The 16,946-nt window shown below is 45.3% G+C and overlaps 1 protein-coding gene across 3 annotated transcripts in view; it reads right to left on the bottom strand.

Moving 5' to 3' along the window:
- The window catches only part of LOC127574551 (transcription initiation factor TFIID subunit 4-like), a 118,388-nt gene that overhangs the window by 99,927 nt on the left and 1,515 nt on the right, over nucleotides 1-16,946 (bottom strand). For all 3 annotated transcript variants that reach the window (XM_052023627.1, XM_052023629.1, XM_052023628.1), the window contains exons 2-6: nucleotides 9,320-9,474; nucleotides 9,117-9,233; nucleotides 7,343-7,459; nucleotides 4,484-4,606; nucleotides 2,897-2,986 (exon numbers count right to left, since the gene is read on the bottom strand). In XM_052023627.1, coding sequence (XP_051879587.1) covers nucleotides 2,897-2,986; nucleotides 4,484-4,606; nucleotides 7,343-7,459; nucleotides 9,117-9,233; nucleotides 9,320-9,474 — 602 coding nt within the window. The remainder of the gene's footprint in view (nucleotides 1-2,896; nucleotides 2,987-4,483; nucleotides 4,607-7,342; nucleotides 7,460-9,116; nucleotides 9,234-9,319; nucleotides 9,475-16,946) is intronic.

Below are 16,946 nucleotides of genomic sequence, written 5' to 3'. Positions count from 1 at the left end.
AGGCAAAAAAATTCCCTCTAATGGTTGCAAGTCCATGGAAATCTCCTCAAAGGGCAGGGAAAGTAGTCTTGAAATACTCTCGAGGCAGAGATTGATGGATAAACAAGGGAGTGAAAGGTTAGAGTGTAGGGAAGATGCTAAATTTGCAGAATTGAGCCTACAATCAGAGAAGCTGTCGTTTTATTAAATGGCAAAACAGGCTCAAGCAACTTATTCCTGCTCTGAATTTCTAGGTTTGTAAAATCCATCAAATGTGACTTCACAGTTCATTGTGGTTCCAGCTACTTGCAAGATCTGTCCTACCCCACTGCTATTGCCCGATAGCTAATCAATATTCCCTCCCCAGCTCAAGTCTATATCCAACTCTCTTGAAGCTTCTATTGAAGATGTGTTCATTATCCTTTCAGGCAGCACATTCCTGATAACATCCTTCAAACAATCAGCAGAAGAAAAACAGCAAGTCTCTCTCCAGCTGTGCGGCGTACTTATTACACCACAAATGCTCTTCAGATCATTGAAGGTATTGCAAGCAAGGCAGCACACTTCAATGACTGCAGAAGCTTTGAGGTGATTAATGTTGCAGCCAAGTGAAAATGGTGAAACTATTGCTTTGAAAGGCCAACTACAAACACATTAAGTCAACTGAAATCTAATACATTCATAGAATGGCAAATTAAAATAGAAGGGACTACAAGTTAAGAAACAGAGTGATCAGATTGTGGACATTTTCAGTCTCACTGATACAAAATTGATGATTAGGGTTTCGACAGGAAGATTTGACTGCTTTCTAAAATGAATACATTTAGGGATACAGAGGGCTGAGTTTTAATGTTTTACTGGCCAAAGGATATGAATTTAAAGTGATAAGAGTCATAGAGTAATACAGCATGGAAACAGGCCTTTTGGCCCAACTCGTTCATGCTAACCAAGATGTCCGTCTAAGTTAGTTCCATTTGCCCGCGTTTGGCCCATATCCCTCTCAATCTTTCTCATGTACCTGCCTCAACCACTTCCTCTGGCAGATCATTCCATATACTGACCACTGTCAAAAAGTTGCCCCTCAGGGTTCTATTAAATCTCTCCCCCCTTAAACCTGTGCCCTCTAGTTCTTGATTCCCCAACTCTGGGAAAAAGACTGAAAGGCAAATGTTGGAGGAAGCAGAAGGTATTTTCTAATAAAACAAACAGCAAGCTGTTGTTTTCCAGAATGAACGGTTTGAAATGGTGGCAAAGGGGGAAATCTTTGCAGGGTTGTGAAGAACGAGTAAGGAAACCAACTAATTGGAGTTGCATTCGCAAAAAGCTGGTTCAGCCATAATGGGCCAAATGGTGCTTGGTTACTGTCAGTCCACCATGACTTCAAGGACATTTTGTACAAATTTTAACATCGAGCAGCGACTGCAGTTTTGACAACAATTCAGGGGGGTGGTGGGGGGGGGGGGGGGGGGTGGGGAAGAAAAAACAAAACAGGATTGTGCACAAACCATCTGGCACATCTCTCCATCACATCCATTCCTTGCAATCACACAATTTTCATCCCTAGGCCACTTCGTTTGCCACCTACAACTCTACAAACCTTTGTGTCATCAGCAAACCTACTTATCAAACCACAGACATTCTAATCCAATTATTTACGTGACAAACAAAAGGTCCCATCACAGATCCACGAGATACATCACTGGTTACAGATCCAGTCAGACAAACAACCCTCCACCACTACCCTCTGCCTCCCATGTTTCCCCAAGTCTCCTGGCACCATGCATTTTCCAACTCCACACACATTATTTGCTTATTCTTACCCGTGTTTTTAATCAAGCTCTTGAATGGGGTATGCAAGAATGATTTTAAATTTTAAAGAAAAATATGCTCTAGCATTTGTGCATCAAAGAATTCATCCATGTTGTTCACCTCAAATTCACACAGCAAGCTTAACGTTCTATCCAGTATATCCCAAATTCCTTACTGCATTTATGAGTGATGTTTTACATTTGTGGTGTGGCCTGGGATGCCAAACTAAAGCCATATTCCTCTTCAAAACAATACAATGGGATATTTTATCTTTCAGTGCAGATACCACAGCACTCCCTCAGTATCCCACTGTAGTGTCAGCTTATATGTTGGGCTCAAACGTCTGCAAAAAGACTCAAGTCATCTATCTTGAGCCACAACTGATGTACAAATGCTGGAGTATATTTTTTCTTTAAAAATTTAAAATCACTCTTGCATACCCCATTCAAGTGCTTAACTCACATCGATGCCAGGGAAATAAACTAGTCTGGATCTCCACATCACCTAACGTTTTAAATAAATCAGTGCTTATTATTACAGTAATACAGAACTGGATTTGCACCAACTGTTCTCAGTAGATGCCAGTGCTCTCTAGTGGTTCTGAACATGCACTGAAGCTCTATTTAGGGCTTAAAATTTTCAGTTTGTAATGAAGATTTTAATGCTTTTAATTCCTCTAAGGACGATGCCACACATACATCTTTCAAAACAGGTATTGCCTACAGACCAATTCACTTTAAGGGACAGAGATAAGAGACTCCAGATGCTTACATCTGGAGCAACAAACAATCTAGTGGAGGAAATCAGCAGGGTTTAAGGGATGGACTGATAAGTGGCTTGACAGTGGCGAGAAACAAACCATAGGACAAAATAAAAACAAAGGTGAATTTGTCCAGCCCGACAGATTTTACCTGGCAAGACTAATGTAACTGGTTTTCAGCAGGTGCCAACCTTTTAGGTAGCACATTCTACAACATAAAATTATTTGTTTATTGAATATTTACTTGAGCCAATTGCCAAAGTAGTTAAAATGAAAGCATTCCTGCACGTGTGAAAGTACTAGTTTTTATATACACTAACGGTTGCAAGGTCAAGGTCATGCAGTTACCTTGAGAAAAGGCACAAGGTAAGGCTGTGGGGAAGACTTGAGCTCTTGGTACAGCTGGCTTGTGAATTCCTCTGCTTCCAACTTCCCATCCTGAAGGAAAAAAGCATTTCAACACTAGAATTGTCAAAATAATTAATAATAAAAACATCAAACGATCACTCAGCCCAGAGTCCATGCCAGCTCTATGCCAGCTTGTCCCACTCCAGCCACTTATTAATCACCAATAGATCTGACAGCAAATTACTCAGCAAACTGCACTCAGCATTCCCAGATGCTGGAATCTAGATGAAAAACACTATGGTGCTGGAGGAACTCAGCAGGCCAGGCAGCATCCGTGGAGAAAAGCAGGAGGTCAATGTTTCAGGTCAGGTCTATACAATTGATCTGCTCTACCTCGGCCTTATTTGCCAATGGTTATGCAAATGCTTTTTCCAAATATTTATTTCAATTTGCTTTTCAAAGTTATCACAAGATCTGCTTCCACCCTTTCAGTGTACTCCAGATCAAAATGACTCACTGTGTTGTAGTTATATTGCTAATGGACCCTGTGTCTAACATTTCAAATCAGCAAAACCACTTCACTTCTGCTTGGTCAACTTCATCACCAAGAAATTCAACTTCATCACCAAGAAATTCAACTTCATCACCAAGAAATTCAACTTCATCACCAAGGCTTCTCGGCTGCGATCTACATATATTTTAAAAAGTGCAAGGATTTGTTCCACTGCATACCCTCAGTTCCACCTTCAAACATACAGTTTACACATCAAGTAGAGCTCCAACATTAAACAATGTTGACATTTGTTTAGACAGTAACTAAGTTTTAGGAATTGCATTCCCCAAATCATAGAACAGTAGAGCACAATACAGGCCCTTCGGCCCACAATGTTGTGCCGACCTTTAAACCTCGCCCAAGACTATCTAACCCCTTCCTCCCACATATCCCTCTATTTTAAATTCCTCCACATGCCTATCCAGCAATCTCTTGAATTTGACCGATGTACCTGCCTCCACCACCGCCCCAGGCAGCGCATTCCATGCCCCAACCACTCTCTGGGTAAAAAACCTTCCTCTGATATCTTCCTTGAACTTCCCACCCATTACTTTAAAGCCATGCCCTCTTGTATTGAGCATTGGTGCCCTGGGAAAGAGGCGCTGGCTGTCCACTCTATCTATTCCTCTTAATATTTTGTACACACAGCTTTCGTACACACAGCTTTCGTACACAGCTTCACAAACTGACACCACAGATGGAAGCCACCAGGACATCCCATCCTCATCAATTTGAGGAATCACTCAGCCAAATCCTACTTCCCAGCTCTCAGTCTACAACCTTCTGGGTTGCAGTCCATCAAGTACTCATCCAGTTTCTGCCTCCAGCAGATTTTTTAGGCTCAAGTTCCAGACAATTTTGAAAACTTTTCTTCCACTCTTACTTTCCTCCCCATTACTTCAAACCTATATCCCTTGAAGTTTTGACGTATCAAATAACTTCCTATGCTTGGTGGTCCTGTTCAAATACAATTGCCAAAAAGCTTTGAGGGCTTCTTTGAATGATGTACAATGTTTAAAGCAAACAAATCTCACCAGTAGATTCTGCACCAGAGTTTTCACATTGTTGGACATCTGCATTGACTGGGACCCACTGGAAGCCAGTTTAATTAATGTTGCAAGAAAGTTCTTGCATTTCTTCACATTTTCCAAAGTTTCCTATAATCGAATTATAAACAATACGAACACAAATTGGAGAAAAAGAAAGGCATTAGCAAAATAATCTCGGTTTCCCCACCAGTGGGAAGTGTGTACAACCATTAGACGCATTAATCATCACAAGCACCAATTAGAACACAGATCTTCTGCAATCAGTATAACAGAACCCTAGTCAGCATAACCTTTCCGCAGAATAAACTTGAGTCCTCATGTCATTCTGATGTATCAAAGGAAACTATTTATTCTAATATGCAGACCAGAAATCACTCCACCTTCAATGGGAATCAATAAAACAATATTCATAGAGCTGATGAGATTGGAAAGCATTCATGAAATTAGATGCCAGAGGAACCTTCAGATAACAATTACTTGGAGTGAAGGGAAATAGCAACTGGGAGAAGGGACAACTGTTTCAAAACAGCCAAAACCATCACGAATGGCCACTTTCCAGTGCATGATCCAGACTATTTGGTGTTGTCAACATACATGGTTACACAGCTCTCTACACCTTCATCCGAGTTTCAAGCATTTGCTGGCAGAGGCCAGTTCACCTCCCACTCCATGCCTTCTCATTTGTCACAAATGCCAGGATTGAATATATTACAACGGATGGACTCTGGCAGAAGGTTTACATTGGAACTAAAGAAGGGTCAGCCACACAGCCCCTCCCCAGCCTGCCCTGCCATTCAAAACTTGGCCTCGGCTTCTGCCCACTTCTCCTGTACCCCAACCCATGGCCCAAAATTCCTCCAATCTCAGGCTCAAATACAATCAATGATTTAGCCTTGTGACTCTGCGGTAGAGAATTCCAAAGTATCACAAACCTCAAAGAATTCATCATATTCACCCTCAGAGGACAAATCCTTATTCTCAAACTATGCTCCCCCTCCTCCTACATTCACCCACAAGCGCAAACATCCAAGCATTTAGGAGTGCAGTGGTATTGCCCTTCATTATAAAGCACTTATCTGTAGAATCTAGGAAGGAGTGTGAAGTGTACCAGGTGATGCAGCAAACCAAAGGGGTAGAATTCAAAGCAGGACATTATTCTGACAGACGTTTAGGGCAATCCTACATTTACAGATTTGAATGGGTGCTAATGTCATAGCAAATGGTACCCACTCAGTAAAGTTGCAGAGAGATGGCTGAGAGCTCTTATAAAACTACCAAAGTCAAGCTCAGATATTTAAAGGCTATTGCAAGGCTGAGAGAAACTACTGCAGCTTTTGGAAGGACTTCCAGAATCATATACTGAGAACCCGGCTGTTTAGATACTAGCTCAAAGGACAAGCTAGAGGTCAAATCGCTGTTTAAGCACCAAAAAAAAACCTCACCAATACAGACATTGGGCAGAATCAGATAGAGGAAACTAGATGAACTAAAAACAGAAAACAATTGAAGTAAATGGAAGTATCCAGCAGATCAAAGTCTAATAATACAAAGAAAATATATGAGAATAGAAGACAAATTCAGAAGATAACCCAATTTTCAAGGCATGCTAAAGACTACCTCTAATCATGCAAGCTACCAATTCACATGGAAAAGGATAACAACTTTCTCCATTAAGATCAACACAACAGTAAGATTTAAATCAGATATGTACAAAACTATTTGGAGTCAGCTAAAAACGCAACTTGTCAATGGAAGAACTCAAGAATGACTCAAGACTTGGAAGTGTTGAGTAACAAGTCCCAAAAACACAGCAAATATTCCTTGTGTTTCACGCCAGCTACCCTTGATCAAGGCATGTATTCCCAAATTTTCATCAAATGCATATCAAGTACAAGCTTAAGATAGTTTACAACTGACATTGGATTAAGTACCCCAAAGTTCCCTGCCTCACTTCGCAAATTAGTGCGATATCAGGGAATGGGAACAAGCATTAGTACAAGAACAATTCAAGTTTCTAACATTGTATCACTATGAGATTCAGATCAGCTCAAGAAGTTTTACCAAGATTAGAACAAGGTCAATGGAATGTTACGGATTAAGTCACTATTGGTGAATGACTTTGGAACAAAGCAGTGAAGATCATCAGTGACTGAAGTGTTGTATGGGTTCCATCGTGGAACATTTGGATTTCGTAATTTTTCTCAATTCTCTCTCTACATCTTCTCTTCAGTCAGTGGTGGTTTTGCAGAAGCCTTTGCTGACGTTTCACCTTATGGCTTGCTGAACTGAACTTTGAGAACTATTCCTGGACTTGGGGTTTGGGAATTTGCCACGCACACACTTTGAGTTTAGTTTTGGGGTTAATATTTAATATCTAACATTTTCATTTTTAACATTCTAACATTTTTACTTTTATTTTTCTTATCATAAGTAGTTATTAATAAAATAGTTTCTAACACTCATGACTCGGCGTGTTTCTTTTGTTGCTGATACGTGACAGGAAATTTTTTCTGCAACACTGAGTGGGGAAGGAAGAGAAAACAAAGTGGAAATAATTAGACAATTTTCCCAAAGACAAAGCATGGCAACAGTAGGCTGAATGGCCCACTTATGTTTTCAACCAATGCATCCACTATCAAGTGAAACGTGCTGTAAACAATGTGACAACCTTTACTAATGGCAAGGATAAATGAGCAACACCAAACAGGGGCAAATGGGAACAGCCATACAAGTCAGTGATAATAAACCTGATTCTGAAGAGACCCAGACTGTTATGCGATCACCCACCACCCACGTCTCCAGGATAACCCAATCAGGGAATACTTTTTAGTTCAATCATCTTACCGGTGAAGCACTGGTTTGTGCAACTTGCGCAGGGGCAGAATGATTTGCAGGCGTTGATGGTTTCAGAGAGACAGTCGTTATGGATTTTCCTGTAATGGCCCCACTCACAGGCTGTGACTTAATGACATGAAAAGGAACAGTTATAAGCTGATGCACTGGCCTAGTCATGTAATTAATGTTTCTTTATTTCCTTAATAACCTATAATTTATTGTTAGCATTAACTTTATTTTACAGCTTATAAAGTTGTAATTTCTTGGTTCTGGGTGTTGAATGGCAAGGGCAGCATTTGTTGCCTCAAGAAGTGGTAATCTGCCTTTTTGAACTACTGCAGCCCTTGTGGTGAAGTTACTCCTATAGCCCAGTTGAGTAGGGTTTTCCAGAGTTTAGACCCAGCAACGAAGAACTGCTGGTACATTTCCAAGTCAGGATAGAGGACGACATATTCAATTGTAGAATTGTTACAGCACAATAGAAAACCATTCAGTTCGCCAAGTCCACGCTGCTTCAACGAGGGCAATTCTGTCAGCCCCATTTCCCACCCAGTGTCATACCCTTTCAAAAGCTACTGTATGTTCAGTTCTGTTGCACAAACCTCAGGCAGCAAATAACAGCTTTTAACCACAAAGTAAAAGTTTTCTTCCCCCCCCCCCCCCCCCCCCCACCAATCAGATTCCCCCTTGTAGCCTGCACCCAAAATGTCGAGTCGCAGTCCTTGAACCATCCACTTATAGGGATCTGTTTCCCTCATCTATCCTGCAAACCAATCATGCACTTGTATCCCTTTATCAAATCAATCTTCTTTGCTACAAGGAGCACCTACAGATTTTGCTACAATCTTCCAGGCAAAAATCTCCCCCTCCTAGTACCATTCTTGGAAACCTTTTCCACGCAATCTCTAGGACCTTCACATTATTCCCCCAATGCAGTTGCCAGAATTGAAGCAATGTTCCAGGTGTAATCATACCAGTGGCAAGTTCAGTTCAAATGATTTTTTTTCCATTGCTACTCTATACTACCATGTTCAAAAGCCAGGGATTTTACAAACGCTTTACTAACTGCCCTCTCACACACTGCCATTCGCTGACAGCACTTAAGTGTCAAGGTGATTACATGAATTAGCTGGGCATAGAAAGCTATGGTCCAAGTGCTGGGAAACGGGATTAATGTGGACAGGTGCCCACTGATCAGTGTGGATGAGTTGGGCTGAATGGCCCATTTCCATGCTGTACAATTCCATAACTATGACTGCCATTTTAGGATTTATACCTATGTATTCTCAGGTCCCTCCATCCCTGTACACCCTTTAGAAATGTGCCTTTTAGCCAAAATGGTCTCATATTTTAAGTGCATGACCTCATTTATCTGCACGATTGAAAATTTCATCCGAAAAAGTACACCTCGGCTGCCTTAGCACAGCACCATGGAAGGCGAGGTTTTGTGTGAGAAAGTGGCTCTGAAACCCACAACGTTCTGGCTTAAGCCAAATGAAACCCCTAAAATGGCAAAGGCACAATTCAAATCTAATTACTGAAGTTGAAAATAACACAGAGCTTGGGTAGAATTCAGAATTTTTACACGTTTTATTACAATTTTAAAGAAAGTGATCGACATCACAGACTGAAGTTTGTGGACTGGCTTTGGCCCACCATGTCCATGCCAATCTTTCTGTCCATCTACATTAATCCGACTTGTCTGCGTAGGCACCATACACTTCTACGCCTTTCCTATTCAAATGTAAAGAATACTTAATATTCAGCAAAGTAACTTTCTTACCTGCACTAGAGTGATGCGCTGTGGTACAGTATTTGTCTGGACTGGGGCTTGCAATTGGTTCACCTGCTGGACACCAGGTGGTTTCACTTGACTGGCAACTGTCGGTGTTCTATTTGCCTGGCAGAAGACAGAGGGAAACACAAAATATTAAAATGGTCAATAACAGCAGTTCAAGATGCATTACTGAAATGTTCGATCCCTACCTGCACATTAGAAATTCGGACTGTGTGCGTACTCGTAGGTGCTGCGGTTGCGGTGTTGCCTTGTGCTTGTGCTCGAGCCTTGGCCTGCGCCTGAGCAAAGGCCTTCTGTGGAACCAGCACCAGCTGTCCACTGTCGCTCCGGACAAGGACCATACCTGCAACGACAGGCGTGGGTTGCACAACATGAAATCCCACTGTGGTGTTAACTGTCCAAAAGTCAGTTTCAAGGATGCAAATAATTAATCACAGGGATTAAAATGCTGTGTGCCAAAATATACCACCCAAACAAAACACATCTAGCAGAGACAATTAAAAATAGTTTTAAGCAAGGTCACCTTGGGGTTAAAATTAAAACTGGAAGATTCCTCTAATCCAATTTCGAATGAAAGTGACACTTTGTCCAAGATTGGTGGTGGTGTTGGATAGTGTAGAGGACTGTCGAAGATTCAGAGGGACATTGACAGGATGCAGAGCTGGGCTGAGAAGTGGCAGATGGAGTTCAATCCGGAGAAGTGTGAGTTGGTACACTTTGGAAGGACAAACTCCAAGGCAGAGCACAAAGTTAATGACAGGATTCTTGTTAGTGTGGAGGAGCAGAAGGATCTGGGGGTCCATATCCACAGATGCCTGAAAGTTGCCTCACAGGTGGCTAGGGTAGTCAAGAAAGCTTATGGGATGTTAGCTATCATAAGTCGAGGGATGGAGTTTAAGAGCCGTGAGGTAATGATGCAGCTCTATAAAACTCTGGTTAGACCTCATTATAGGAAGGATGTGGAAGCATTGGAGAGGGTGCAGAGGAGATTTACCAGGATGCTGCCTGGTTCAGAGAGTATGCATTATGAGGAAAGACCAAGGGAGCTAGGGATTTACTCATTGGAGAGGAGGATGAGAGGAGACATGATAGAGGTGTAAAAAATATTAGGAGGAATAGATAGAGTGGACAGCCAGCACCTCTTTCCCAGGGCATCAATGTTCAATACAAGAGGGCATGGCTTTAAAGTAATGGGTGGGAAGTTCAAGGGAGGTATCAGAGGAAGGTTTGTTACCCAGAGTGTGGTTGGGGCATGGAATGTGTTGCCTGGGGGCAGTGGTGGAGGCAGGTACATTGGTCAAATTCGAGAGATTGCTAGATTAGCATATGGAGGAATTTAAAATAGAGGGATATGTGGGAGGAAGGGGTTAGATAGTCTTAGGGGAGGTTTAAAGGTCGGCACAACATTGTGGGCCAAAGGGCCTGTATTGTGCTGTACTGTTCTATGTTCAAGATCCCCTGCTTTCTCTGCAGGGGCAGTTACTCCCTCGGTCAGGATTAGGCCGATCTCCCAAATGAAGGGATTCACCATGTGACAGAGTTAGAACTCAATACAATAGGTCCATCTCCCTCGAAAGGATCACCAAGGTTCCTTTAATGGCTACAGGGTGGATTTCTTCACCTTTAGCCCACTCTGACAGGACACAAATCATGTGTACGATGCACTGACAGCAATCTGTTGTGTCACCCAATCTATGACAACATTCCCAAAATGTAAACAACAGCTCTCAAGGTTTATCCCTCAACCATTATAAAAGCACTATAGCAAATCATTGTCAATTTTGCTTGCAAGACCTTCAGGTCCACAAATTAGCTGCCACGTTTCCTACAGCACTTCAACATCAAGCATACAGGACATCAAGGCAGCTGAAAAATGCAGGATACAAGTCCAAGTTTCCTCCCCTCCCCCCATTTAGATTACTTACTTATTAACAAAAAGTTGGGCAATCACATTGTTGGTCAAATAGACCTCCAAACAGGTTAAGGGATATTGAAGAGGCAGCTTGAACCTGCTTGTGAAGCATGTTTATCCATGCTTATCAGCTAAGCATGAACTTCAAGGCCACAAGGAGGGCTGTTTGTGACTGTCTGTGAAAGATATGTTAACCTGCCTGGGACCAATGGAAGCGTGAGCTGGTCAAGCATACCCAAATATGGGTATGCCAGTGCAGTAGGTGGACACCCACCGAAGAACAATGTACTTAAGTCTGTTAGCACCCTGTATTCCTTGAGTCAGGCCACATGCAGGGAAGAGCAACACTGTTTGTTCTTCCATGTACTCCCACTCCAGCTTGCATTAAACAATAAAGGACTTTTTGTACGCTCCTTGGTTCTGCTGTAGTCTGATTTATTACAAAGCGCGGGTCAACTTTTACAGTTTCTCCACTGTACCTCAGTACATGTGACAATAATAAACCAATTTATCACTCATTCTACCTCCCTTAAACATGAGATCAATTAAAACTCTCTGCCCTCACTCATACTTCTCTATTCACCAGCCTGCACTCATGTCTGGTTTAGCAGCATCATAATTTTATAGTTGTCATCCTTATCTGTTCCATTACTGGCAATGATCTACTGCAGTCACGAAACCGACATTATTGCACTCCACCAATTATATCCAAATTTAAAATTGCTGCAATATGGCAGCCATATGTGCTGCTCCAAAGGCACCAAGTTCTGGGACTGCCTCCCTCACTTTCTGCTCTTCGAAATGCAGTCTTTATCAAGTGCATATCCAAAACAGGATGCTTATTTACTAATCACAACAGGATTCATGAAGAGATGCACAGTTGCGGCCATGTGCAACATCCACCCTTGCAGACACACACAATCCCCACACTTGCACCCATGGAAAGCACAAAGTAATGTAGAAATATAGAAAAGAAAATCTGGAAAACAATGCGTAGTCTGGTCTGGCAATCAAAGGAGCAACACATTTGGGGTGGCAGGGTGACGCAGCGAATAGGCATGCTGTCTCAGTTTCAGTGACCAAGGTTCAATCCTGACCTCTAGTACATTCTTCCTATGACCATGCGAGTTTCCTCTGGGTGCTCCGGTTTCCTCTCACATCCCAAAGATGCACGGATTGATAGGTTAATCATCCACTGTAAATTGCCACTACTGCAAAGCAAGTGGTAGAACCCAAGGGAAGTTGATGGGAACACAAGGAGAATACAATGGGATCAGTGCAGGAGTAGTGTAAAGGGTACATGGTGGTGAGCACATTGAAGAGCCCGATTCCATGCTGTACGACCATCTACAACTGTCAAAAGTTAAGGTCTATACTCTCAGAATTTATACGAATGAAAGACGTTCTCATTGAAACATAAAATTGTAACATGGCTTGACAAGGCTGATGCAGCATGATGTTTTTCCACTCTAGTGTGCTGAGAAACAGGGGTTGCTGTCCCAAAATAAAAGGGATTTTAAAATAAAGAGAAATTTCTTCACTCAGATGGAAGTAAATCTTTGGAATACTCTTCCCAAGAGGGCTGTGGGTGCTCAGTTACTCAAATATACTCAAAATTGATGGATAGGTTTTTTTCTAAGATATTAACTGAATCAAGGGATATCAATGCAGGAAAGTGGGGTTGATCCATGATCATGTTGAGCCCCGGAGAAAGCACAAAGGGCCCCTTACATCCTTGCGTCTGCTCAGCCTTTAAACAAGATCATGGTTGATTATCTAACTCAAACATCATCTTCCAGCACTATCCCCAGACAACACAATTCCTCAATATGCAGAAGTGTACCGATTTCAGTTCTGAATAAGCCTCCACAGCCTTCAAACACTCACCAACATCTAAGTGAGGAAATTTCTCCTATTCCTGTTGTAATTGGCCTCCCCTTTATCTGAAACTGCAACTTCTACTTCTAGGCTGTTTGGCCAAAGGAGGCATCTCTGCATGCACCCTTTCTAAAATAAAATATTCATACATTTTTAGGAATGGCTTCATACAACAGCCGGGACGTCAAATACTGGTAGGACACAGAGTAAATGGCAGGGACCCTGGGAGCACCGATGTGTAGAGGGACCTTGGGGTGAAAGTGACAAGACAGGTGGATAGAGTAGAGAAGGAGCATCTGGTATACTTGTCTTCATAGGCCAGGGCACCGAGAACAAGAGTTGGGACGTCATGTTGCAGCAGTACAAGACATTGGTTAGGTGGCATTTAGAATACACAAATTCTAGTCACCACACTACAGGAAGAATGTGATAGCAATAGAGAGTGTGCAGAAGAGATTCACCAGCATTTTGCCTGAAATGGAGGGCTGTACTTACAAGGAGGGGTTGGATAAGCTGTGTTTATTCACACTAGAACATTGGACACTGGGGTGACCTTGGGGTCACATGGGGTGACCTTAGACATTTATATAGACAGGAGATATAGTCAAATTCTTTTTCCCAGGGCAGAAGAGTGGAGAATTAGATGGCACAGGTTTAAGGTGAGTGGGGGAGAAATTTAAAGGTGTGGCGACTCACCGTCTAGTCGGGGGCGAACCGGCTCGGCAGTCGGGTCGCGCGGCGTCGGAGCGACGAGGCCCAAGATGGCGGCGGGCCTCGTCTTTCCGAGCGACGGGGAGAACCCGCGCGCGGGAAAGTCCTGATGACGTAGGACTTACGTCATTGCCGGTTTTTTTGGGCGGGAGTTTTTCTCCCTTAAAGGGCCCGCACAAGGCGGGAAAATAAACCAGTTCTGTTTGGCAATCCTCCGAGTAGAGTCTTGTTTTATTCCGCGGTAGCAACCGCTACAAAGGAACCCTATTGGGTAAGTTTTTTCACAAAGGGTAGTGGTTATCTGGAACGAGCTGTCAGAGAAAGTGGTAGAGGCAGATACAATTACAATGTTTAAAAGGCATTTGACAGGTAATTGGTTTGGAAAGGTGCAGAGGGAGACCACAGGACATAGGAGCAGAATTTGGCCATTCAGCCCACGAGTCCGCTCTGCCATTCGATCATGGTTGATGTATTATTCCTCTCAACCCCATTCTCCTGCCTTCTCCAGGTAACCTTTGATGCCCATACTAAACAAGAACCTATCAACCTCCGCTTTAAATATACCCAGTGACTTGGCCTCCACAGCCGTCTGTGGCAATGAATTCCATAGATTTCCACCACCTGCCCCCCCCCCCCCCCCCCCCCCAGCCAAAGAAATTCCTCATCTATTCTAAAGGAATGTCCTTCTATTTTGAGGGCTGAGGTTTCAATGAGATCCCCCCCTCATCCTTCTGAACTCCAGTGAATACAGGCCCAGAGACATCAAACGCTCCTCACAGATTAACCCTTTCATCCCTGGGATCATTCTTGTAAACCTCCTCTGAAGCCTCTCCAGGACATCCTTCCTTAAATACGGGGTCCAAAGCTGCTCACGATACTCCAAATGCAGTCTGACCAACAGCTTATGAAGCCTCAGCATGACATCCTTGCTTTTATATTCTAGTCCTCTCAAAATGAACACTTAACATTGCATTTCAGGCCTAATAAAGCTGGGCCCCAAGAACCCGCTGCTGTACAGTACAATGCTACAATTTTAATGAATGGCAAGATGTATTGAGAAACAGAGGGATCTTGATGTACAAGTCTAAGAAACCACAAAGACAACTGCTTAAGTATGCAAGGTGCTTAAGTCTTGGGCTGTTTTCTCTGGAAGAGCAGAGGCTAAGGGGAGACCTGATAGAGGTTTATAAAAATGTTACAGCTAGTATCTTTTTCTCAGGGTTGAAATGTGTAATACTAGAGGCCACACATTTAAGCTGAGAAGCAGAAAGTTTAAAGGAGATGTGCGGGGCAAGTTTTGTTTTTACAGAGATCGGTGGGTGGCTGAAATGTGCTACCAGGGGTGGTGATGGAGGCAGATAAGACAGAGGCATTTAAGAGTCTTAGAGATAGACATATAAATATGCAGGGTATGGATCATGTGCAGGCAGAAGGGATTAGTTTAATTTGACATCATGCTTGGCACAGACAGCGTGGGCCAAAGGGCCTGTTCCTGTGCTGTACCTGTTTCATACAGGGGACTGCCTTCATTGACCGGGGCACAGAACACAAGTGTGTTTCTGGAGCATTTGAGTTAGGAAGAGAGATTGGATCTGCCAGATTTGTTTCCCTTGGAATGAAGGGGGTTGCTAGGATTGAAGTCTATGCGATTATAAGCAGATTTGCGATGAGGAACAGGAGATTTGAGGAACACTTTATGCCGTCTGGAGGGCATCTGAAACCCGTAGCACGGCGCCCGATTACGTGGTGTAGGCGGAGACTCTCACCACGTTCAAACAACGTGCAAGGCAGAGGCTGGGCAATAAGAGGGACACGGGCAGAGTGGTCGATCGCCAACACGGACAGGAGGAGCCAAAGGGGCGGCTGCCCCCCTCCCCCACCCCCACTCCCCTCGACCCCCAATCCCCCCACCTCCCTTACAAGCCCTCCCCGACAATCCACCACATACACCCTCACGACCCCCACACCCCCCTCCCCCACCAGCCTCCCTCCAGACCCCCACACACCCCTCCCCCACAACCACCACCCAACATACCCCTCCCCCCCACCCAGCCCCCTACACCCACCTCCCCCCCACCTCCAGCCCCCAACACCCCCCTCCCCAACACCACCCACCCACACCCCCATCCCCTCCACCTCCAGCCCACCACACACCCCCGCCACCTCCAGCCCACAACACCCACCTCCCCCAACCTCCAGCCCCTCACACCTCTCTCCCCTCTCACGCCCCACCTTCAGCTCCCCAACACCCCTCCCTCTCCCTCCAGCCCCTCACACCCCTCCCCATAACATCCCTCTCCCATCCAGCCTCCACACCCACCTTCCCCCCTTCCAGCCCCCCACACACTTCTCCCTCCTCCAACCCACCACAAACCCTCTCGCCCGCACCCCACACCCCTCTCACCCCCCACATCCCTCTCCCCACCTCAAGCCCACGACACCCCCCTCCCCCCAACCTCCAGCCCCTCACACCTCTCCCCTCTCACCTCCACACCAAACCCCTCTCCCCGCACCTCCCCCCTCCATCCAGCCCCCACACCCCTCCCCATAACACCCCTCTCCCCCGCCCAGCCCCCACACCCACCTTCCCCAACTTCCAGCCCACCACACCCCCATGCCCTCCCACCTCCAGCCCCCCATACCACCCTCCCTCCAGCCCCCCACACACCCCTCCCTCACAACCACCACCCAATACACACCTCCCCTCCACCAGCCCCCTACACCCACCTCCAGCCCCCGACACCCCCCTCCCCCCAACCTCCAGCCCACCACACCCCACCTTCCCCCCAACCTCCAGTCCACCACACACCCCTCTCCCCCTCAACCTCCTGCCCACCACACCCACCTCCCCCCAGCTGCCCACCCCTCTCCCCCACTCTCTCCAGCCCCCCCACACCTCTCCTCTCCCAGCACCCCCACCCCTCTCCCGACCTCTCTACAGCCCCCCCACCCCTCTCCCCACCCCTCTCCAACCCTCTCCCCCATCTCTCAAGCCCCCACTACCCCTCTCCAGCTCCCCAACCCCTCTCCCCACCTCTCTCCAGCTCGCACCCACCGCTCTCCCCACCTCCCGCCAGCTACCCCCCCATTCCTCTCCCCACCTCCCGCCAGCTACCCCCCCATTCCTCTCCCCACCTCCCGCCAGCTCCCCCCCACGCACCTTCCGCCAGCTCCCCCCACCCCTCTCCCCACCCGCCAGCTCCCCCCCACCCCTCTCCCCACCTCCCGCCAGCTCCCCCCCACCCCTCTCCCCACCTCCCGCCAGCTCCCCCCACCCCTCTCCCCACCTCCCGCCAGCTACCCCCCACCCTTCC

The sequence above is a fragment of the Pristis pectinata genome, chromosome 9, assembly GCF_009764475.1.
Source record: "Pristis pectinata isolate sPriPec2 chromosome 9, sPriPec2.1.pri, whole genome shotgun sequence".
Taxonomy (NCBI): domain Eukaryota; kingdom Metazoa; phylum Chordata; class Chondrichthyes; order Rhinopristiformes; family Pristidae; genus Pristis; species Pristis pectinata.
This window is presented reverse-complemented; position numbering and strand designations above follow the sequence as displayed.